The 23,567-nt window shown below is 38.9% G+C and overlaps 4 protein-coding genes across 7 annotated transcripts; 2 read left to right on the forward strand and 2 right to left on the reverse strand.

Annotated features, from left to right (window-relative positions):
- Window positions 1-2,902: 2,902 nt before the first annotated feature.
- Window positions 2,903-8,305, reverse strand: LOC140777383 (pentatricopeptide repeat-containing protein At1g26460, mitochondrial). Its single transcript, XM_073121444.1, has 7 exons — window positions 7,586-8,305; window positions 5,510-5,726; window positions 4,808-5,287; window positions 3,976-4,182; window positions 3,696-3,833; window positions 3,419-3,608; window positions 2,903-3,192 (listed from the first exon to the last, which is right to left on the reverse strand). The coding sequence occupies exons 1-6, from the start codon at window positions 8,188-8,190 to the stop codon at window positions 3,426-3,428; spliced, it is 1,830 nt and encodes a 609-aa protein (XP_072977545.1). The 5' UTR covers window positions 8,191-8,305; the 3' UTR covers window positions 2,903-3,192; window positions 3,419-3,425.
- A 688-nt stretch (window positions 8,306-8,993) lies between these two features.
- Window positions 8,994-13,818, reverse strand: LOC140777384 (uncharacterized). Of its 4 annotated transcripts, none has more exons than XM_073121445.1 (9): window positions 13,529-13,818; window positions 13,318-13,402; window positions 12,073-12,114; window positions 11,762-11,930; window positions 11,618-11,682; window positions 11,162-11,392; window positions 10,526-10,572; window positions 9,360-9,444; window positions 8,994-9,270 (listed from the first exon to the last, which is right to left on the reverse strand). In XM_073121445.1, the coding sequence occupies exons 1-8, from the start codon at window positions 13,783-13,785 to the stop codon at window positions 9,390-9,392; spliced, it is 951 nt and encodes a 316-aa protein (XP_072977546.1). In that variant the 5' UTR covers window positions 13,786-13,818; the 3' UTR covers window positions 8,994-9,270; window positions 9,360-9,389. The 4 variants fall into 4 exon arrangements, with proteins under 4 accessions (XP_072977546.1, XP_072977547.1, XP_072977549.1 ...); XM_073121446.1 differs by having other exon boundaries at window positions 11,618-11,670; window positions 13,529-13,816; XM_073121448.1 differs by having other exon boundaries at window positions 13,318-13,391; window positions 13,529-13,687.
- A 1,779-nt stretch (window positions 13,819-15,597) lies between these two features.
- LOC140777227 (UDP-glycosyltransferase 83A1-like) lies at window positions 15,598-17,744 on the forward strand. The gene is made up of 2 exons (XM_073121188.1): window positions 15,598-16,266; window positions 16,669-17,744. The coding sequence occupies exons 1-2, from the start codon at window positions 15,786-15,788 to the stop codon at window positions 17,553-17,555; spliced, it is 1,368 nt and encodes a 455-aa protein (XP_072977289.1). The 5' UTR covers window positions 15,598-15,785; the 3' UTR covers window positions 17,556-17,744.
- Window positions 17,745-19,760: 2,016 nt separating this feature from the next.
- Window positions 19,761-22,618, forward strand: LOC140777255 (UDP-glycosyltransferase 83A1-like). Its single transcript, XM_073121242.1, has 2 exons — window positions 19,761-20,563; window positions 20,984-22,618. Exons 1-2 carry the CDS (start codon window positions 20,083-20,085, stop codon window positions 21,883-21,885), a joined length of 1,383 nt encoding a protein of 460 aa, XP_072977343.1. The 5' UTR covers window positions 19,761-20,082; the 3' UTR covers window positions 21,886-22,618.
- Window positions 22,619-23,567: the final 949 nt, after the last annotated feature.

A 23,567-nucleotide genomic window follows, 5' to 3' on the forward strand; every position in this document is an offset into this window, starting at 1 on the left:
GTCCAAACTAGGGACGTAGAAAGATCCACTGAGAGGTGATCAGCACCGTCCATTTGGTGTCAGTCAGCTCGCCATGTAACGGACGATATAACGGCGTTAAGCGGCATCGGGAGACGGGCCGGTCAGTTAAACGGGCAGAGGGAAGTCTTGGGTCTTCTCTTACTACTCCATGATATAGATTAGTTAATTTTACTGGTGATTTTCTACTGTAGTAAAAAAATAAATCTCTTCAGTTTTCCTTCTCAAAAATTATATGAAGCAGGTTTAGAAAAAAAAAAGTGAATAAATATTTTTCATCTTATTATTTTTCTTAGAAATTTCTAGATGATTCGAGAAACCCATGAACAATGTCATGAAAATAAAGCAAAATAATATTATCTCACTACGAAGAAAAAAAGAAAACATTCCATGGCTGGGGGAGAGAACAAGTGCCAGGTTTGCAGCAATCAAACATAGATAGATGTTCCCCTACATATATATAAGAATAAATTCACATCATTGTGATGATAGCTGGACATTGGGTACGTACTCATACAAACTGTAAGCATAGCGACTCTAATATAGATTCAATAGATTATGCATAACCAATTAAAACCTATCAAGTAATTTCACTCACATAGTTCATGTACTGCTACAGGTTGCATCACCCTAGATATACAATGATAGTGTGACACATCAACTTACAAATATGAAGGCCACAAGTGGTTGGATATATATATTTCTTTTTTTAACTTATATAACGGCGCCAAAGTTTGCACTGTCCTGAAATGGTCATATAAATATATATATAGAGAGAGTGAGAGTGAGAGAGAGAGAGAGAGAGAGGTGTGCTGACTTAAAAGAGGCAGACAATATTGGCCAAAATTCTTCTAAACTCAATGCGCTGCGTACATTTAATTTTTAAGCACGTCACGTTCCCCAATCGCCATGATGGAATGTTCTTGGCCTACCTTAAAAGAGGCGTACGGACACATCCCAGGAGATGCCACGTGGGTCTACGGGTACAAGGACAAAGATCCTTTTTGTCACTCTGGTGGATGCTATTAAGACCCAAAAGGAGGAAACAATGAGATTACGTGGCAGTTCTTATCCACTGACACTATCAAACTCCTTTTTTTTTTTCTTCTTTCTTCTTCTTTGTTGTTCTTCTTCTGGCGTGGGAAAAGGCTGCATGGCCAATGAGGTGAGAGAATAATGTGGGAAGGACGGGGACAGTGGATTGAGGACCGGAGGAGAGATCTTTGAGGACGAGTACTTACTTAAACACCCGAGAATATTGGAAGTGGTGGCATTCCTTTTCCTTTCGCAATTACTACAAAAAACACTTGCCTTGTTAAACTATTAATGACAACTGGGCCAGTTGCAACTTCCAAGCGTCTGACCTTTTTTTTTTTCTTTTGGTTTTGGTCACATCATTGTGCGTGTTTTTTATGGGGGTCAGAGAGCTAGCTTGAAAGGATCTACCAGAGTTGACTCAGATCCCTTTCTAAAAGGTTGGCTTCCTAGTCATAAGACCAGAAAAAAGGGAGCTGATTTTGATAGGAGAGAGATGTGAATATGATAAAGAGTATAAAGTGGTCTTTTAAAGTGGTTGAAAGTGTGATATTATAAGGGTGGAGGGAAAACTATTCTTTTGATTCTGTTGAATATTATCCCTGTGCTAACTATGCTCTCACTTGCTTGGTCAATTAAATAATTGTGTATGGCTACTGCTTGCAGAAATTAATGTTTACAGGAAGTGGGCCGGATGAGCACCCCGGGAGATATAACAATTGCCAGACTCGTTGTTTTAATATTCACCATATCCGCTGCAAGTTATGTAAGCACTTTTTAGTTTCTTATTAGAGATGGTGTACATCTCTGCAATATTGGCACTGAATTGAAGCAGGCTGTCAGTTTCCCTTTCCTCTCAAGAGAACTTTGCTATCTATGTAATATTAGTCACCATGGGAATTTGCTAAAGCTTGGTGGTTTATATACCATGATAGCAATAACCAATATAATGTTTATAAGTGCATGGGGATGTTGACCCCTGCGTTGTACTCCATCTAGAGTTCCAAATCTGATAAGATTACACGAATCCAAGCAATAGCAGCATGAGATAGATGACAAAGAGTAACTCTGGGCTCCCAAAAAATCTTCTAATAGCTCCAAGGCTTTGTTCCATCTATTAATCAATCAACAACTGGTCAATCGATTAACGGATGGGTCAAAATTCGTTTAGGAGTCGCACCAATAGTTGCCATAGTCTTGATCTGAGGAATGTTTTATATAGATTCGGAGATTGACTGACTGGTTTCCTCCTGTGCTCAGGTTGGCCTGGCCCATTGGGCTCGTTAATTAGGTCGAGACTCAAGACCATCTGTAGAAGGCCTAAATTAGCTCATACCCAGCGGTGTTTTACTTCCACAAGTTGAGTAAGACTATCTAGAGCACAAAAGTCAAAAGGATATCCCCCTCTATTCTCTCGTTTTTGATGTCAAGAACATTATTAAATTACCAAAACACTTAACGATTGATCTCCAAATCCAACTGTACCATTTAGAAAGAAAAAAAATTTCTTACTGCCTATGAAATGATAATAAATTTGATCGAAGAAATAAAAGTACTGCTATTACAGCTAAAGGCTTCTTTTTGCGAACACAAAACTAGGATTGAATTGCCCATTCAATACATAGCTCCTGGAGTGCCGCGCGGTATTATCAATGCGGGGACTATTCCGCATTGGTCAAAGCATTCAAAACAAGTTAAATGTGCCGTGCTTTAATTCCCAAAGAAGGATTGAGAAGCATTTTCAAAAAAAAGAAAGAGCCAAAACCACGATAAACTGAAGGCTAGATTTTAATCAGACAAAATAATTCACGATCTCTTGTGTGTATGGCATCTTATAATAACTTCTGAATGTAGCCACGAATCTAAATAATGCATTTCAACTATTAGGTTAACAGTGTCCTTGCAGTGAAAACATTTCAGAGCCTTATTCTGAAAAAAGAAAAACTACCATCTGGTTTGATACCCACTTAAATAGCTAACAGAAAGTTCAGTGCGCCTCCTTGAAGTGCTGAGAAAAGTAGTGTAGCTTAAAATCCTACAACACTTTCCGTTCAATATTGGCCAAAATTGATTACAAGCAAGTAATTTACAAACTGGGTTGATTGTGCTTCCCAAAGAACCAGCAAAGACCTAAACAGCCTGGTAAAGTTAAAAAAAGAAGAAAAGAAACATCATCACTATTGTGAAACTGCATTGAAGTCCCCATATGCAAAAGGAGTTCAAGAATTTATGTACAATAGAAACAATACAAAGAGCGCAGGTCGGTGACTAGTCTATTATGCAGTTTCTTTAGAGTATTATGCAAGGTGTAAGTGTGCTCAAACAAATAATGAGTTCAGGCTTGACTGCTTAATAAGGAAATTACCTTTCATCTAAAAATCAACGTTGTACTGAAGGTTATAAAGCATCTCCCTACGAATTTCACCACCCATTCGGTACTTCAACTTTTGAGCTAGAGATTGTACTCGCTCATCATTATCAAAGTCTGACTCTCGAGAGCAGCGTCTTCGGACCTTCTTGAGCATCACCTTTGAAGGTGTAAACCCTACCTCAACCTGAAGAATAAATAGCAAAAGTTATAGAATTATGTTGATTTAAAAATAGGAACAAAGCAATGAAAGATAAGCCAAACGAATAGCTACCATCTCATCAACTACAGCAAGAGCTGCTTTTGCATCACGGTTAACAAGATGAGCATCAACAAGCAATGAATATGTTGTAGCATTTGGCTTCACACCGATGCTTACTAAATGCTCAAACACGTTAGAAGCTTCAGCTGTCTGCCAAAGAAAAGGCAGTTCCCAAAATTCCAAAGAGATAGTAAATAAATATAGAAAAAATTGAAATTATAGTTCAAAAAAGTATTTTATTTCTTGATATGTAAAAAAAGCAAAATATGGAATTAAATTGGGTTATGCTAACCTTTTTTAGCTTTCCAAATGCAGACATCAAAGCATTGTATGAATGTATATCTGGTGTCATTCCAAACTTTTCCTTTATAGCTTCAAAAGTCTCATAGGCCCGTTCAAGATCCCATATGTTTGCACAACCTAATATAACGCAGTTAAGAGCAGCAACAGACTTGTAAGGAGGATCTGCACTGCTCAAATTCTCCAACTGTACATACACCTGAATTTTTTTTTTGAACAAAGTTAATAAAAAATTAATCACAACAAAATGTACTCTAGCATTGCAGGGTATAGTAGATCATGACTGTTGTGGAGACTTTAAAATGATCAACTTCAGTTTACAGATTAGTCTAGGCAAGGCCACAGCCACATGCTTACATCATTTAGTGAAACAAAACTAAAATGACATACAGAATCAGTACTAGATATTGCAGTAGACATCTATAAAAGATCAGTAGATTCAGTACTATTCATTCATAAGACCGAAGAAAGTAAGATCCACTAAACTGCAGGAATAGATTAATAAAAGGGAAAAACTCGAAGCTCTTGAATAATTATCTAAGAAGAAGTGGTCAGAGTGACTTTTGTCTTCAAAATCTAGCCTATCAGAGCAAATAGTATGCTTATACATCATCCAGGGCAACCTCATAATCTGTTTATCTTACAATCTTCAGCTCATTTCATCATGGAGAAAACAAAACCACAGTAGCAATATATATATATATATATATATATATAGTCCAGAGCTAGCATTCAAATAAAAATGCAAGAGAATAATAGCTCCCCCATAAAACCTTTTTTTTTTGGTATGCATGAAGTTGAAATATAATCCAGTGCAGTCATACCGAATCCAATGTCGAGAAGCCGTTTTTACAGCAAGCGACAACCAACGGATTTAAAGAGGTAAATGGTGAAAAGAGCTCCTGATCAATTTCGTCTAAATTCCCATAAGCATTTTCAAATTCATTGAGAGTGCTGAATGCTCGTTGTAGATGTCCCAATGATGCGTGTGCATATATCTTTGCAAGGTATGTCTCTGCATTTGCTGCCCTTTTCTGACGCAAGGATCGCCGCAAAATTGACCAAGCAGCATCCACAAGTGTAGAGTTATATGTTCTGCCAGCAGTGCCAAGTGCCGATACAACTAAACCTTCATCAACAGAAAGATGAACAGCTGGTCTAGCATTTTCTCCACGAGCAATCCATCGAGCCAGAAACTCCAAGGCAAAGAAGGCTAATTTGCCATGATCTGCTTGCAATGCAACGTCTGCAATGTAGTTGCATAAATTCCAGCTAGGGCACAAGACTTTGTTTTGATCTGTTGTCTGAGCAAATATCATAAACGACAATTACCAGTGAGTAATAAGTTGATCATTAAGTTCAAATGTTGATAACACTGTCACAGGTTTTGGAAAAAATCTAAATAATATTAATCCACAGCATAGTATGACAAATGCACTCTTCTAAGTGGCTAAGTATCACAGAGATCCTGAAGAATTCTCATGAATCAACCTCTTAAAATTCAAACAACCGAAATAGCCTGGTACCTTGCATTTCTCTATGATGGATGATAAGGTGTCCAGTCTCCCAGAATTTACACAACTCCGTACACAATCCATAAACACACTTGATGATAGCATGTACCCAGATTTCAGCGTCAAGTCCAAATATTTTAATGCAGAATCAACCTGATTCACTAGAATTAGAAGGCCTATAACCAAATTATATGATTCATCATCCGGTAAAGTGCCTGTCTGCAGCATCCTGGTTAAAACCAATAAATAATTATTTGCAACATAAAAGTCAATATCTGAACAAAGAGAAAACACATCTCCTCAAAAAAAAATTAATAGTTTCATCCTATCAATCTAGATAACATGCAAGTTCTGTTTCTAGAAATTTGGAATCTACCATCTCAGCATTCTGCTTTTGAACCTAATTCTTCAGTTCACAACAAGAAAAAGAATGTCTATGTAATTTTGGGAACACAGTATATTAAGAACTTCATTCCTTGGGTAATATAACATGTTTCCTTCTATTTATACATTCTCATATAAGTTCATTATCCATTATTCCTTCCCAACTTCAGACAAGATTATGATCTCAGGATCAAATAATTTAACCCAGAAACTGGGTGTATGCTTTTGGCAATTAACTCAATATTTAAGCAATAAATTCAGCTTCCACACAGATGTCCAACAGGATTATGGACATCAATTACTTGGATTTTCTTCTTTATTAGATCAGGTTACGGATTGGGGTGTAAACGAGACAAGATCGACCCGAGCATTGGCTCAAATCAGCTCGTCCAAATATCAAGTTGGCTTAGATTGGCTAGGTTGCAACTCAAACAAAAAATTTTATCTATCTTCTACTACTCCACTGTACCTAGGAGTGTAAACGAGCTGAGTTTGAGCAAGCTGCGCGTAGCTCGACTCGAGCTAAAAAGTTCAACTCGGCTCGACTCGGGTCTAACTCAATAAGACTAGAACTCGGCTCACTAAATCATAGGCTGAATAGCGATTGTCGTTGCTGGTGACCCCTCAATGGTGAAGATAGTTTTTCGGTGGAGTCTATATATGGTCGCCATTAGTGCCTTAGTGATGAAGATGGAGATGGTTGTTGACGACCGATGGTGAATAGTGAGTTGGTGACCGGTGAAGATGAGTTTTTGGTGGAGACTAAAGAGTAAAGAGCTTGCAAAGATAGAGATTGCCTTGGTGGTGAAGATGGATGGAGATGTCAATGAACGGTGGTGAGTGTCGAGTTGGTGAATGACGATAAGGCAGTAAAGATGGGGTTTCAGTGGAGAGTGGAGATGAAAAGGTTTCAAGTAGCGCCGCCACCAATTGGAATAGTTAACGGTAATACCGTAATAGGTCTGGGATAGAGTTTGTTTTTTATTTATATAAATCATATCAATTGTTAGATCTAAGATCCAACGATTCTAAACCTTATGTGTGTGTGTGTATATATAATATGAGCCTAATCGAGCCGAGCCTGAACGAGCTAGTGCTTTCTTAGCTTGGCTCGGCTCATTTAGAACTCGAGCCGAGCTCTTAACGAGCCAAGCTTGCGAGCCTCACAAGACAATGAGCTTCTTTGACAGCCCTTACCGTACCATTTAGAGGAAAGAAACTTATAGAGGCAGTTGGACCCAACTAATTTTCTGATATGGGACTAAAGATTCACCTTAGAAAAAATAGCAAATAAATGCAGCACTTGGGATGCTCCATACATTTTAAATCTGGGTATGATTGGAAAACTTCCAGACTGGAGGGGGTTCATATAGTCATATATAATCAGGTTGAAATTAGCAATTGGAACCCAACCATTTGGTTTTCCATGGACCCGAACCCACTAAGCCAACCAAACTACCGAACCCAGTAGATCAATTGATAGTATATGATAGTCAATATGTTCCTATCAAATAAAGATGATAAGACCAATCATAAACAAAATTAAAAGTTTTTCAAACAATATTTTCTTGTAGTACGAAAAGTGCACTTCTATGCTAATCAGATGCTAAACATCCAAAACTGCAACTTTCGCAGATTCAATTTTAAACCAGACTGAACAATCCTAAGAATCAACACTCAAGGAAGTAAAAGGACCTCACTCACCGATCCACCAATTTCTCCGCGGCATCGCTCTCCCTGGCCTGAAACATAGCCTTCAGTACCAAATTATACGACGCCGTGTTGGGCCCGATCTGATACTCCTGCATCTGCGCCACCAGATCAAGTAGCTCTCCGGCAGTCGCCCCCATCATCAAGTTGGCCCTCAAATAGTGGTTATACAGATTCACATCTGGCTTGTTCGGTTTCCCGGACGCATCCAGCGACCTGATCCAGAACTCAAACAACTGCTTAAGATCCGACCACCTCTGCGACGTCATACAATCCGCGAACGCGTTCATGAGGCTGTCCACATCAAGCGTCTGAGAGAAGGCCATCATCCTTGCGACGGCAGCGGATTGGCCAGGGACGGGGAGGAGGGACTGGCCGCCCGTGCTAGGGATAGGGTTTCGCCAGTTCTCCTGGTAGAATGGGCTACCAGTGGAGGGGTTTGGAGGGAGAGGAGAAGGCGCGGAGGAGGAAGGGGATTCTTGGAGCTCGGGTTCTTGGGAGAGGAAGGGGAAGGTGGAGATGGAACGAAGGGATATAGGTTTTAGTTGCTTTTGGAGGATGGAGTGGGCTCTGAGGAGAATCGCCGCCTTCGCCGCCATGGACGGGCTCGAGTTCTTGCACCCTTTGATAGGGTTAGGGTTTTAGCTCGGGAGATGGGGAAAGAGCGGCAGGGTGAGAGAAGGGAGTAAAATGGCGGATTCGGCTTCGATTTGACCATCTCGTGGCCCGTTGGGGGTATTTATGTAATTTAGATGAGACTTTTCCGAACAAAATCATGGGTGGAAAGGGAGCATTTGGATTAAATCTACGAATTATATACGAAATCTTTTAATTAATGTAAACTATAAGTTTGACAAAAGAAAAAGAGAAGACTTTCATATGTATAAATTAGATAACTGGATCAATCTTTTCAAAATAAAACTAGTGCAAATCATACCCAAATCATATGCATTGTATTCCAATAAAAAATCTATCAAATATCAACTCCCCATGTTAAGACAATCAAACTCAACAAATATCAACTCCCATATTAAAAGAATCAAACTCATATATTCATGGGGCTAAGGTAACAAACTTTGCTGTTAATTTAATTTTGTACATTTATGCTTTGTGCAGAATAGCGCATTATCTCTTAAGCAGTGTTTAAACCAAATTTAGCCCACTCAAGGGCTGTAATTCTGTAACATGGAATACTTAACCCGAAAATGATCCCCTGTCTTATTATCCATTGGGTAACTGATACAAACATCGAGAAAGCAAAAGAATCGAATGCCAGAAGACGGAAGATTCAATTAGTTAAAAGGAGTTGGAAAGAAATAGGACTTTCTATCACCATTTTAGAAGACATTGTTTAAATTCTTCTATTCAAATACTAGTCACAGCTATCTTATGCAGAACCAAATTTCAGAAAAAAAGTTCTTTCCGTTCATAATTACAGAGAAAAACTCTTACTAGTAGTAAACAAAATTTTCTTGAACGATAGATGGAGGAGCTCCACCAGTGTTTCCTCCATGATCATGCCCAAGCATCACACATACCCCTTTTTTAGTCAAATAAGGACATGACCTTGTGTGAGTGAAAAGGCGCCATATCTTCGCGATGGTCAATATGTTCCTGACATCCGGTCAGTTGATGACTGGATTCTGTGCATACTCTACCTGGAGGAGCATAACTGAGATCTGCAGCAGTTTGCTCCATTTAGTGAGATCTAAAACAATGCAGTATGGAAAGAATATATAAAGAACTGCAAATAAATTATTCTCTTTACCGTCATCATTTAAAAGATTAATGAAAAGCTTCATGATAATTTCACTTGCATTTCTTCTTCAACAATTGCACATATTTCACTAATCCTGAAACAAGTATAAGAGATCATTAATACCACTACCAAAACACTAGTAACCTCAAGGGATGAAGTGGTCAACTTATCTAGTTATCACAATAATACGTGTGACAGGTACATGAGGGCTTACACATATTGGCATCCTTATATAAATATCCTCTTCCATTGGCTAAATAGGCCTATGGACTCGGGCATCAAACAGACTAAAATGTAAACCTGATCGAGTATGAAGATGGATACAAGTTGAACACCCATAAAAAGGATAAAGATTGACATCAGATACTAATCAGTAACTAGAAAATAGAGGATTAGAGGGCATGCTACTCCAAAAGTTGACACAAGAAAGGCGAAACTCATGTGACTAACAAGAAGCAACTAACATAGTCCACTTGCAACAGCCTTGTTCGAGTACAACAAACGAAAGACAATGTGCAAGAGCCTCATATACAAAAAAAAATATATTCAATCCTAAATATGAAAGAAATTGATTAGCAAATTCACAAAGATGCTGAAGAGCAGTGAAGTTAAACCATTATAAAGGGCAGATTCAACAGTCTAACATATGAGGGTCACAAACTCCAAGCCATAACAAACACAGATGTGGATAATGTGTATTTGAGAAAATGAGAAGCTAGATCTCAAGTCTGTGCTTGTCTACCTCAACATATTTTAGAATCTATTGCCATTTTCTGAATCTCAACAAAATGACCATATTCAATAGCATGTTCCCAAAACAAACAGCAGGTACCAAATATTAACCTAAGTGGCTGCATGATAAGGGTGACTAAGTGCTTAGAAGATGAGAGTGGAGCCTAACTGAAAAAAGTAAATACATTGTAGGTAAGCCGCCTTTAGAGATCTGACAAAATACTGCAGCTTTAAGAACTTGAGCCAGTTTTTGTGCAAAAAGTAAATATGAAATAGATGTTCTGTACATAAAATAAATACAGAAATCCACCTTTCTGAGTCTCAGCAAAATGCTTTTCTAAATTTAAGAACCACATAAAGTAGTAGATGTTTTTGGTCTTGAAGTTCTTTAAAAAAATGGACATGAAAGAGTGGAGGCAAAGGTACAGTTTTAATATCTATACCTGCTCATATTAATGCTCACATTAGCAAGCCATGTGGTTAAGTACACCTGCAACCAAACCAAGCAAATTGTAAGTTTCTTCTTTTCCCTAAGCAAAGATGTCAAATAGGGGGGTAATAATTTCCCTTTACATTTTTGGTATAACACTTTAAAGTTTCAATATTATTGGCGGCAAGACATTAACAAGATCTAGCATAAACAATGACATAAAGGAGCTAATATACAGTTCCATGAGACTGCACAATGCCCAGCCACTTTGCATTCGGTCATTGTAAGGGGTGACAATAAGATTCTATTGGATCCACTCATGATATGAATTTGAGGGTTGAACAACCAATAACTTTAGGATCAAAACCAACCCAAACATAAGATAGGAATGCAAGCACAATTGGAGAGCTAACAGGGTATATGAAAAAATTCAGTAGGCAAAATTCTGTCATATTGTCACCTCTTGCAAACCAGCAAGGTGTGACATATTTGGCTATGTAGAACTAGGACACAGCAACTGGGTATGACTCCAGTCGCTTATCATGTACAAGATAATTTTATCATACCAAATCTGAGTTTGCGGTGGACAACCAAGTTTCTGGGGAAAAGGAGAAGATGAAATAGAGTCATTGGTAGGAGAAAGTAGAACCTGTAAAACCTCACGATCTGAAGAATTGCTTGAGTGGTTGGAGAAGGAAATAATAGACTGCCAATCTTTCTTTTGTGGAGGTAGCAGCTGACAGCTCTCATCAGACTGAAGCCCACATGCTCTCAATTCATTAAACTCCCCATGATACAGCTCATGCAACCATTGTAGTGGAGCACATTGCTTGACATCCTCCTTACAGTTAACGGAGAGTAATTCCAACACAAGAATCCGCTGTCAATACCAAAAACAATCACAGAAAAAGCAAAAGAATCAAAAGTACTAGAAGAAAAGCAACAAGAGACCAACTGTTAGGTTCTAGAACAGAATGCGGTTGAATACACAAGGCAACTTGTGGTACCAGAAAGCCAAATAAAAAGAGTAGAAGGCCAAAACCTACGCTGAAGTAAAATGCATAAACTGATTTAATAATCAAAAGAACAGTAGTGATGTCTTCACCTTTAAACTTAGCTCCACAATAAACATCTCCACAAGCTCTCGTGCAAGACTCTCTGTTACATGCCCTCAGTATCCAGTCAATACCACATCAGCTAGTTTTATGTTTTCAATTTTCAATATTTTGAGAAATATATGAAGACCTACCAAAATCTGATATGGAAAATGATGAAAAAACTGGAATTCCTCCACCATCTCCAATATCATTCTCATCCTCAGGATAATCAGAGAACTGAAGAAGTGGACTGGCAGCAGATACTTTGAGAAAACATCTCATTGAATCAGATGCTTTAACCAAGTGAGAGGCAGCAAGTACCTATAATTATTTCAGAGAAGACCACCTATTCCTCTCATGATATGCACATCCAAATCGTTTGTAGATATCATGCATAAACAGAAGCACATGCAAATATGCTAAATAAAACAAGCCAATAGAAAGGGTGGGTAAACAGGCATACCATATTCTTGTAAGATGATAAAAGCAAATTGCAACATAGCTCCTGAGAGAAGAAAACAAAAAATCAGGGTTTAAAATAAAAAAATAAAAACAGGAACAAATATGAGAAAGTAAGTTTCTGCAGATGACCATATATAAATAAAACTTAAATAATAATATCAACAGATTTGGATGCAAAAAAAAAAAACAAGAAAAACATTACATGACAGTAATAATAACACTCTTAAACTTCAGCTTCTTGGGGATAAAAAGGTGAAAAGCATCTCTTTCAAAATCACAATGTCCTCACCTATTTCCTCAAAGTAAACTCCATAATCCATAGGTTTAAAACTTTAATATAAATTTTCCCAGAAGAACACAAATTGTATCGTACAAAAGACTAAAAACTGTGTTGTCTAACAGAGATTGCTGAACCCAAAATATCCCACTGGAAGTAACATAGCGAATATTGCTGGTGCTAAATTACACATAGCAGGTTATGAAGAGATTCCTACATAATGACTCAAGAGGGAAAACAAGATTATTGTAATAGTGACCAAGTTTCTGAAGCCCTTGGCCCTATGATATAATAAATTTCACACATGAGGAATGCAAAAGTTCAAAATCTAGGACGAAAGTTGTATAGCTTAAGCATAGACATTAGCATTAAACAAGACGTACTATCTTCATATGGGTTGACCTGGAGATATTTTGCAAGCTCAAAGCAAAATTGTTTTTAAAAAAAACTACAATGGTGACATGATCTTTGATATGCTTGATTCACAAGTCCTTTTCAGCAAAGATGGCTTTCATTCTAAAGTATCAATATGCATTTCAATTCTCAAGAATATCCGGAAACATAGTTTAGTTATAAAGAACTACCAGTCTCACACTCTCACCAAGTTAGAATCATATCCTTTTTTTATGAACCAACTGCTTGTAAGTTAGGTACGTATAGATGCAATAAACCTATGCTGATTTGCTCGTGACTAGATTTAAAAGTTTGCCCCCAAAATCCTAGCACCATATGTGGCCGTGTCAGCATACTATCATTCCATGACGGAATGGTTTACATTACCAAAATGTAATTCATAACCCATTGCCAACAACTTCGACTATTAGGATTCACCGAGACAAACTAGTTGTACGAAAAAGGGCAACCTGGAAATATCCACACTAGTGAAATATACAGTGCAACCACCGAAAAGAAGTTTCTAAGCTTTTATCTTTTACATTCTTTTATGATACTTGAAACAACCAAAATTACCTGTTTGTGAGACAATTTCTCACAAGCCTTCTGTCGAATCTCAGGCATGTCCCTAAGAACGCCCAAATCCATCTCTGGCATGTATCTGATCCATACGGATCCAAAATTATCACATGAACTCAAAATTACAGACGTTTACTGCCGCCGAGTGTAAATTATATCAAACTCAAATAAGAAGGGAAAAAGGCAATAGAGAATTCCTCTAACTCACTTCCGAGAGAGATAGGCATTCACGAGACCGGTGGCGTGCGATCTCCCCTCCGACGCCGCGGAAAGCCACCGGTCTTTGCTCGCGAGGAGCTTCGACCACTGGTTCCGGAGGTTCCTCTGCGCCGCCGGCCTCCATAGCCGCGACGGAGACCGGGATGGGGATGGAGACGGAGACGGAGACGGAGACAGCGAGCTAAGGTTAGGGTTCAGTTGGTTCCTACTTCCTCGAGAAGATGGAGTTGATTCGAAACTCTCCATGGCTATCCCGCATGAATAAGCAACGGAATTAGGTTTTAATTCGGTTTCTATTTTCTGTAAACCGGATACCCGAACATGAACCCGCAAGGATGGTAACGGGTCGGATCATTCACGTTGGATCTACATCTTTTGTAAACCCGGAGCTTGAGATATTGGATCGGAGTTTAAGCTCAATCTCAACACCGGCTAAATCGTGGATGTTAAGACTTGCCGCCGCACGTGCCGTGCCGTCCAATGACTATCATAGCCATGACAATTCTTGATTTAAATTATGTTAAAAATTGGCTTAAATTCAGTTTCAGTAAAAATTCAGCAAGTTTTAGCATATTTGTGCCACGCGTTCGAACGGGCCCTAGGGGTGTTCGAACGCGGGCTCCAGACAGAGAGCAGTCTGTGATGCAGGCATTCGAACGGCCCCAGCCGCGTTCGAACGCGAGCCAACCCGAGAGCAGCTGTTTCTACAGGCGTTCGAACGGGGCCTTGGTGTTCGAACGCCGGTCTGCATTTGCACTAGGCGCGTTCGAACGCGCCCAGAGGGCGTTCGAACGCCCCTTTGTTTCTGCTGCTTTGATATGGGCGCGTTCGAACGCGCCCCGAGGGCGTTCGAACACGACGCGGAAAAACCCAATTCTGAACCGGGTCTATAAATAGAAATGTTGGGTTTTAAGATTTGGTGTGGGCATTTTGCAAGAGAGAAAAAAAACTTGTAGGGGAGAGCCACATTTGTTTAGAGAGAGATTAGAGTTGTAATATATTTGTATTTGAAGATTTGCATAGTGGATTGAAGATTGCTCCGCCCGTGGACGTAGGCACATCGCCGAACCACGTAAATCGTGTCTCTCCCTCTTTTCTCTATGGTTTGCATTGATTTGGTGTTCATGTTTATGATTACATTGGATATTTGAAGTTCTCTACAACTAGCGTCTTGCATTTGGAGTTCTCACATAGATATTGATATTAACTTTGCTAATATTTTGGTTTGCTCCAAATTATTGCTATTCCATTTGGATTTGTTTGAGGGTGAAGGGTTTTGCTTCCGCTTCCCTCACCCATTTGAGTATTTGCACAACAAATTATACAAAGAGTCGAAAAATAATTGTATAGCATCAATAGAGAAGCAGCAATTTCCTTCGGCACCCATTTTACATGTGAAAAAATTGCAGCAGCCAGGCTTGAATGCTCTCTTCGGATTGTGGTGCATCACCAATCCAACTTTGATTTGAATTCATCCATAAAGTTACAATTGCATTCTTAGAAAGATTCTCTCCAGTTTGTCCTTGTTTCAAAGAATGCTTGTTCTTCATTTTACTTAAGCCAAAGTTATGAATCATGCATGTGCATGTCTGGGAGGCTGGTACCCTAAAAGTTGGTGGTTCGAGTACCTTAAATTAGTGAACTTTACCAGCTGTATTCCTTTACATTCTGTACCAGCCTGCGTAAAGATAAAATGGCTTTCATCACCACAACTTCTGATGCACTTCTGCTGCTAGTAGACTAGCAAACTTTCTGAAGCTTGTACCTTCGGAGACACTCGCTATATGAAATAAATCTCTATAAAGACAAAACCTTATCCCATAATGACCTCATAAACTTCTGCTGCTGGTAACTTCTTTTCGGTAGCTTGTTCCTTCGGAGCTACTGGATATATAAACCAATTGGTATGAAGACAAAAGACCTTTTTATTTCCTAAAAGATTCTCATTTACTTTGCCCACAAGCTGTCAACATGCAGACAAATCTTGGCAGAAGAAATGCAGCTGCTATGTCCGAAACAAAGAAGAGTGATAATCGCAAGCCAAACGGAGGGTACAGCCAAGGAGAAGTAGCAAAATTCGACAGGCAACCATCTCAGACTGTGAATAGCAAAATATAAGTGGTCTTGGCTTCTCAGCCCTTGGGGTGCCTCCTCTGCTATAAAATGTGGCAAATGAAGCAGCAAGGCTATGCATCTTTGAGTCGATAGATAATAAGGTCCTCTTGATTGGTTTACGCACTGTTGCAATGGGTTTGCCTCATGCTCTTGTCCTGCCATATCCAGCACAAGGTCATGTCATCCCCCTCGTGGAACTCTCGCACTGCTTAGTGGATCATGGCTTCAACATCACTTTTGTCAACACGAAGTTCAATCACGATCGCGTTGTAGCCGCCATGTCCAACGATGACGTTGATCTGAACAAGATACGACTGGTTTCCATCCCAGATGGGTTAGCCCCAGAAGAAACGCGAAATGATCTTGGAAGGCTTACAGATGGTTTGCAGAAGACTATGCCTATATTCTTGGAAGAACTGATAAATAAGAGCAATGAGACAAGGAATAACAAGATCACTTGCGTAATAGTAGATCAGAGCATGGCATGGGCTCTTAATATTGCTAAAAAAATGGGCCTTCATTCAGCTGTATTCTGGCCTGCAGCCGCTGCGCTTCTGGCAATAATGCTGAGCATTCCAAAGTTAATAGACGATGGTATCATTGATACACACGGTAAGACTAAAACAAAACAGCATCACAAATTTTGAGCATGAACAAGTATTCCATTCCTGATTATATTGTCTGTGGTGAGTAAGCTGATATTTTATAACAGTTGCATTTGCATGGTTTCAAAGGTTACATGGGAGAAAAACATGGAAGTGATCAAAATCACACGATCACGATTTCTTGGTGATGTTTGATTGGCTAATTTCATGACATCTTCTAATATGTCTTTAATTTATTTACCAGCATAGGTGCAGCCTACTCACCAGCTATAGAATTATGACTAACTTCAAATTTAGGATTGATATTCTCATCAATTTCTAACGAACGATAATGTGATTAAGAGGAGAACAGAGGAATCTAAATGAACCTTTTACTGTTCCAATGATGTATCAGCATTCTCTCTTGTAGGTCTCCCAAAGAGCCAAAAGATGTTTCAACTGAGCCAGGACATGCCACTTCTGGATACGACTCATCTGGCATGGAATTACATCGGCGATCACAAGGCACAGCAAATTATCTTCAATTATATGATGAGTAACAACCAAGCAACGGAGACAGCTGACTTCATTTTCTGCAACTCATTTCAAGAGATTGAGTTACCAACTTTCACCTACGCTCCAAAGTTGCTTCCTATCGGACCATTACTCACAGGCCAGCGGCCAGGAAAGCTCGTCGGTCATTTCTGGTCTGAGGATGCAACCTGCAAGGCCTGGCTCGACGAGCAGCCTGCCAATTCAGTGATCTATGTAGCCTTTGGAAGCTTCACCATCTTTGAAAAGAACCAATTCCCAGAGCTTGCACTTGGACTCGAGATGTCAGGCCTCTCGTTTTTGTGGGTCGTGAGGCCTGACCTCACCGATGGAACAACTGATATCTATCCAGATGGTTACAAAGATCGTGTGGCAAGAAGAGCAAGAATGGTAGGTTGGTGTCCTCAACAAAAGGTACTGGCTCACCCTTCTGTTGCCTGCTTCATATCCCACTGTGGTTGGAACTCAACACTAGAAGGGGTCAGAAATGGGGTCCCTTTCCTGTGCTGGCCTTACTTTGCAGATCAGTTCATAAACCAGACCTACATTTGTGATATTTGGAAGATTGGTTTGAAGATGGTCTCTGATGAGAATGGGATCATAACAAGACAGCATATCAATTCACGGTTGGTAGAGTTGCTTGCAGATGGTGAGATGAGGGCAAGGGCACAAATGCTGAAGGAAATGGCAAGTAGAAGTATCGACAAAGGGGGCGCTTCTTTCAAGAATCTTAATACCTTCATCGAAGCCATGAAATCAAATTGAAAGCCTTGTTGTGGAAAATGAGGAACCAAAGTTTGCCTGATCTTATTGCTTGTCGGAAGAATTTATCTGATGCAGGTTTATCATGAGAAGTGTCTCTGGTCAGAGTGTTGGGGCTTAAGATTTATTATGAGAATCTCTATTTGACATTGGATCTTAATAGTTGAATGTTTATTTGTCTCTGTTTAACTACTTTGCTGCAGTAATACTGCTTATGTTCAATAAATCACCATCTAGCAACATAAGTTGTGCAGCTGATTCATCCAACCAAAGAAAATAGGCAACGGAAGTAAACCCTGTTTCTCTAGCAATATGTGATCAAGTCTAAAACTCCCCAGAACACAAATTTATAGAAACTTCTCACTATTACCCATCTTGATTGAACTTGAGAAATCAAAAAATGTGTTAGGTTACTGGAAATTCTTCTACCAATAGATAAAACATTATCTTAAAAATGCCAGAAAGCAAGAAGACAATGTAGATAGGAGATCTAAACTGGAAGCTTTGAGAAACATTGATTTCATACTCCAGTTTGGCCAAAGCCTTGACATTAGTTAAACTATTATCTTATATTCTTCACCAAAGAAAGAATTACCACATAATTTCTGAGTTCTTAACCACTCGCAAGGAAACCGATAAGATTAAGGAATTATTTCTCACATTACAGCTAGTCAACTATCATCGATCAATAATACATATATTCACATATTATTTAGGTTAGTAACAGATTTAATCTAAAATTATAACAAAATCTTCACCTCAACTAATTATTATAAAAAATATATATTTGATAGTTTGACAACTAAATGGTGCGATAGCTTGGGAAAGTATTTCGGATGCCAAAACTTGAGCCATTGCTTGGCGCAAAATTTTTAATTAGATGGTTTACTATATTAACTAAAACTCAACCAGGCAAAGTATTTTTGTATTAAAGAACAATTGATTCACTATCTAATTTATATTAGATTTTTGGAATCTTAAATAATAAATAAATAAATAAATATTGAAAATAAATAGGGGTGTAAACGAGTTGAGATTGATCGAATCTGACTAAAGCTTATGATCAAGCCAATTTCAAGCTTATTTTGAACTCGAGCTGAGCTCGAACTTAAATGAGTTGATCAATTAGCAATTTCGAACCTTATCATATTAAGTTATTTTTTAGCCAGAGCAAGTTTAAAATAAAACTTAACTCAACTATAAAAAATATAAATATTATTAAAACATAAATTATAAGCAATAAAAATAATTATGTTAGAAAACTACAAGCAATATATATATTATATTCGAGCATTATCAAACTGGCTCGGGATCAAGTTTGACTCGAATTTAATTTCGAGCCTAACTTCAAAATCAAGCTTGGCTCAGCTTATATTTCAAATCAAGCCTTATCGAACTAAGTTTGAGCCGGCTCAATTATTTTGACAGCTTTAAAAAAAAGATCTCCACCTGATATAAACAAATTTTTGTAAATAACGGTAGGATGTAAAACCTGAATATTGATCAAAAGAATCCCTTGCCGTTGGTTTTTTTTCCAATGAACCTCTCCTCTCTCCTTCTCCTCTCCCTCTTGTGACTACCTTAAATACATTAAAAGAAAACAACAATCAATAAAAAACATTTCGAATCTAGAAGCCACGTTATATCATATATGGAGCATCTATGATTGTCGATAATTACAAATATAATTCTAAGATCAATTATGTATCAATGACAACAACATGATACTTGCCAACGTAACCATTCAGCAGTTAGAAGTGTAAAAGGGGAAAAAAAAAGAAGAAGAATAAACTCATTTAGCAGTCAATTACATTCTGTCAATTTACTGTCAATAATAACCAAGTCTTATCTCTTCCAGCAGTCACCTCCAAATCAATAAAGTGCAACAAGCTGGGTCGAATGCTCTTCATTATTTTATACGGTGTAGAGCTTTAATCTGGACTCCTTCCTAAAATCACCGGTCGCAGTTCGCCAACACCCCCAGAATGGGGCATAAATTTGCAGCATCCTCTCACGTACCTTTCGGAAGTCTAATCTAATGCATTGCAAGTCAAAAGGCTAAAAAACAAGCTGCCTCCAGTCTATTATTGTACGGCATGCAGAACTTTAATCTTAATCCATCCCACAAGTGACAGCTGTATGTTTTGTTGAAAGAAATTACTCATAAATTATGATGTTTGTATATCCCTATCCCCTGTAGCCTCGGGTTCATTTGGAGCTAGCTATTGTATGAACCAATCTAGAGAAAGACGACAACGGCTTCTTCTCATAAATTCTACCTCCAGATGCAGACTAATCTTGCCCAGGAAAAGGATCTCCAATGAATCTAGCCAAACAAAGAGCAGGAAAAAAATGATCTCGTTCACGACCATCTTTAGTGAGATGAATAGCAAATAAGCATTGACTGCTAAGTCATTAGTACGACAGTACCTCCTGTGCTCTATTAATGTAGCAGCTGAGGCAACAACTATATCCATTTGTGGGCAAACTCATCATACATCAATCTTCATTGATCTGTGCACTGCTGCAAATGGGTGTGCCTCATGCTCTCCTCCTACCATTCCCAGCACAAGGCCATGTCATCCCCTTCATGGAACTCGCGCACTTGTTGGTCGATCATGGCTTCAGGATCACATTTGTAAATACCGAGTTCAACCATGATCGTATTGTCGCCACCTTGTCCAAGGATGAAGGCCATCTCGACCGGATACATCTGGTTTCAGTCCCAGATGGATTAGCCCCAGAAGAAGAGCGCAACGCTCTGGGAAGACTATCAGATGGCTTGCAGCAGACCGTACCTTTACTCTTAGAGGAATTGATAACTAAGAGCAACGAGACAAGGGATTGTAGGATCACTTGTATGATAGCTGATCTGAACATGGGATGGGCTCTTGAGATTGCCAAGAAGATGGCTCTTCGGTCAGCTTTACTCTGGCCTGCAAGTTCCGTAGTTCTGGCTACATTGCTGAGCATTCCAAAGTTGATAGACAACGGTATCATTGATGCAGATGGTAAGATAGCATGAATAAGTATATATATAATTCACGAATTTACTGGCTATTGACTAGGAAGATAAAATTTTATATACATGCATACTTAGCATGAAAGATCATAGAAGGATTGATCACAGAATCGTGCAATATAATTGATGTTTGATTTACAAATTTCATGCCTTCTACTCTCTTTCTGAAAAATATATATATAAGCTCTTGGAGTCTAATCATCATCTTGCGAACTACAGATTAGTTCTCTACATTTATAATTGAAACTCTGCTGATTTCCTAGCTCTTGGAGTCTAGCCCTTTTTCATTAACTTCAATCATTGATTTCTTTTATTTTTACTCTTGGTTCATGGTTCAATAATCCACAAAATGGATATAAAACCCCTAAAAATAATTGAATAGCAAAGATTAAACACGTCTTTCCTGCAGGGTTTGCAACGGGTGAAGAGACTTTTCAACTAAGCCAAGATATGCCACTCATGGAGAGCATTCATCTTCCATGGGCCATAGGTGACCACGAGACACAAAAAATTGTGTTCCATTATATGAAGAACAACAATCGAGCAACTGAGATAGCTGACTACGTTTTCTGCAACTCATTTCAAGACATTGAGCTGCCAACTTTCAACCATGTCCCGAAGTTGCTTCCCCTGGGACCACTTCCTACAGGCCAGCGACTTGGTAAGGCCGTCGGGCATTTCTGGCCCGAGGATGCAACCTGCATGGACTGGCTCGACGAACAGCCTGCCAATTCGGTCATCTACGTAGCCTTTGGGAGCTTCACAATCTTCGGACACCAACAATTCCAAGAGCTTGCACTTGGACTCGAGATGTCGGGCCTCTCGTTTTTGTGGGTCGTGAGGCCTGACCTCACCGATGGAACAACTGATACCTATCCAGATGGTTACAAAGATCGTGTGGCAAGAAGAGCAAGAATGGTAGGTTGGTGTCCTCAACAAAAGGTACTGGCTCATCCTTCTGTTGCCTGCTTCATATCCCACTGTGGTTGGAACTCAACACTAGAAGGGGTCAGAAATGGGGTCCCTTTCCTGTGCTGGCCTTACTTTGCAGACCAGTTCATAAACCAGACTTACATTTGTGATATTTGGAAGGTTGGTTTAAAGATGGTCCCCGATGAGACTAGGATAATAAGAGGTGAGCATGTCAGTTCACAGTTGAAAGAGTTGCTCGGAGACGACGAGATTAGGGCGAGGGCGCAAATGCTGAAGGAATTGGCAAATAGGAGTGTCCACAAAGGGGGCTCTTCCTACAAGAATCTAAATAGCTTCATTGAATCCATGAAAACAACTGAGCAACAAAGGTATGCCTGATCTCAATGTTAGGAGAAAGTATGAAGCTTCAAATGTCAGAAAGTATACATTCATGCCAACTCACTGCAATTGGTTCCATACGCACTTCAGTTCATTTTACAACTTTTCTTTCTTTTTATGGCACAATTATCTTTAATTGAGAGATGGATCCGATGATCCAATGATCCGATGAACCAAACTTCTTCTTCTTCTTCTATGTTGCTCTCTCGAGTCTGTGAACACCCACGAGAAGGTCTAATTCCTTCGTGGCGTACACGCGAATGCCATCGCCCACCGAAGAAGGCTTGATAGCTTTGAGATTCGGGCGTGATCCAAGCTGGCAATAGGAGGTCGTAGGCAATCGAAGGATCCTGACCGTGCAATCCTCGTCCTGCTGCTTGATCGCGTGGAGGTGGGAGGGGAGATGGGCTGTTGACTTGCCGTACTCGTCGGTCGTTGAGTATGCCCGGCAACAGCAAGTCTTCGTTTCTTCGCCTTGGCCTTCGGCTTTGCATACGACTGCTACTTTAGCACCTGGAGATTAATTGATCACAGCCAAACTTATGTTAGTCAATTCTTCTTTTTCTTGGAAATTTTGCCAGTGATAATTATGCCTGCAATGTCCCTTCTATAGTTATCCGTTAGATTTTTTAGGTCATCTGCGAATTAATTTATCCTTTATTTAAGAGGAAAATTTAGAATAAAGTTGATAGTAAAATGATCATTTGATAGTTTTTTTATTAACACTATGATAGGTGAGAGATTTTTAAAATTTCAGGGGGTTAATGTGTACCAACAAAATGCCAATTCTGAAAAGTTTGAATTATGTAATTATCTCTTCTAATTTTATTTATTAGCGGTTTATATAGAGTTATAATGTCACGGACCCATTTTGGTATTAAGCTTGAGGTATGGCCAGCCGTTCATGCCTAGCTCAGCACGGATGCCCAACCATTCAACCCACACGAGCACGGATGCCCAACCATTCAACCCACACGAAAGTTTGCTCGTTCAATATTGTTTACAATTTTTTTAAGATATTATTTTTTCTAAAAAAAAGAGAGAAACAAAAATATTTAAAAAATAAGCTAACGGTAAAATAAAAAATCTAAAAATTTGCGCCAGTCTAGCTTGTTCTCTCACGGGCCAACTTGACGTAACGGGCTAGACTATTCTAGCCCGGCCCGGCTCGACCCACTTACGGGTGGGCTGGCAAACACAATTGGCGAGCTCGATTGACCGAATACATCCGATGTTCATGTCTACTAGTTTGATCAAAAATTCTATATTTTTCTTAAACCTCACTCTTAAATCAAGTAGAAATAATTTGGATCTCACAAAATATTGACTCTTTTCCTCTTTATTCTACAAAACTAACTAATTTAAAAATATTGATAGATAACCAACTAAGGATGTCACAGAGTTAACTTCAATTTTAAATAATTATTATAGAAAAAATTATTTAATAATTTAATAGTTCAGTTAGAAGAACATTTCCATAGTATAACAACTTGAGTGATAGCTCAACGACATAATAACTTAAAATCTAAATCAAAAAGTTTACTATGTCAACTAAAACTTAATAATACCTAACTGTCTTTATGTTAAATAAACGAGGCTTTCTTCCGTGCAATAGAATTAATTTTTATCAATCAATTTGATGAAGATCTAACGGTTAAAATCTTTAAGGGTATAATAGGAAT

This window comes from Typha angustifolia, chromosome 15, assembly GCF_048772165.1.
Source record: "Typha angustifolia cultivar Huaian chromosome 15, ASM4877216v1, whole genome shotgun sequence".
NCBI classification, from domain to species: domain Eukaryota; kingdom Viridiplantae; phylum Streptophyta; class Magnoliopsida; order Poales; family Typhaceae; genus Typha; species Typha angustifolia.

Bases quoted from the DNA above. Each gene is read 5' to 3' on its own strand.
- LOC140777227 (XM_073121188.1), top strand. From the start codon at position 15,786: ATGGGTTTGCCTCATGCTCTTGTCCTGCCATATCCAGCACAAGGTCAT. The intron at 16,267-16,668 runs GTAAGACTAAAA...TCTCTCTTGTAG, and splicing joins TGGTATCATTGATACACACG to GTCTCCCAAAGAGCCAAAAG.
- LOC140777384 (XM_073121445.1), bottom strand. From the start codon at position 13,785: ATGGAGAGTTTCGAATCAACTCCATCTTCTCGAGGAAGTAGGAACCAA. The intron at 12,115-13,317 runs GTAATTTTGGTT...TTCTTCTCTCAG, and splicing joins AGAAATTGTCTCACAAACAG to GAGCTATGTTGCAATTTGCT. The intron at 10,573-11,161 runs GTTCTACTTTCT...GTTTGGTTGCAG, and splicing joins CAGATCGTGAGGTTTTACAG to GTGTACTTAACCACATGGCT.
- LOC140777255 (XM_073121242.1), top strand. From the start codon at position 20,083: ATGGGTGTGCCTCATGCTCTCCTCCTACCATTCCCAGCACAAGGCCAT. The intron at 20,564-20,983 runs GTAAGATAGCAT...TCTTTCCTGCAG, and splicing joins CGGTATCATTGATGCAGATG to GGTTTGCAACGGGTGAAGAG.
- LOC140777383 (XM_073121444.1), bottom strand. From the start codon at position 8,190: ATGGCGGCGAAGGCGGCGATTCTCCTCAGAGCCCACTCCATCCTCCAA. The intron at 5,727-7,585 runs GTGAGTGAGGTC...GGTTTTAACCAG, and splicing joins GCGGAGAAATTGGTGGATCG to GATGCTGCAGACAGGCACTT. The intron at 5,288-5,509 runs GTACCAGGCTAT...ATATTTGCTCAG, and splicing joins CCATCATAGAGAAATGCAAG to ACAACAGATCAAAACAAAGT.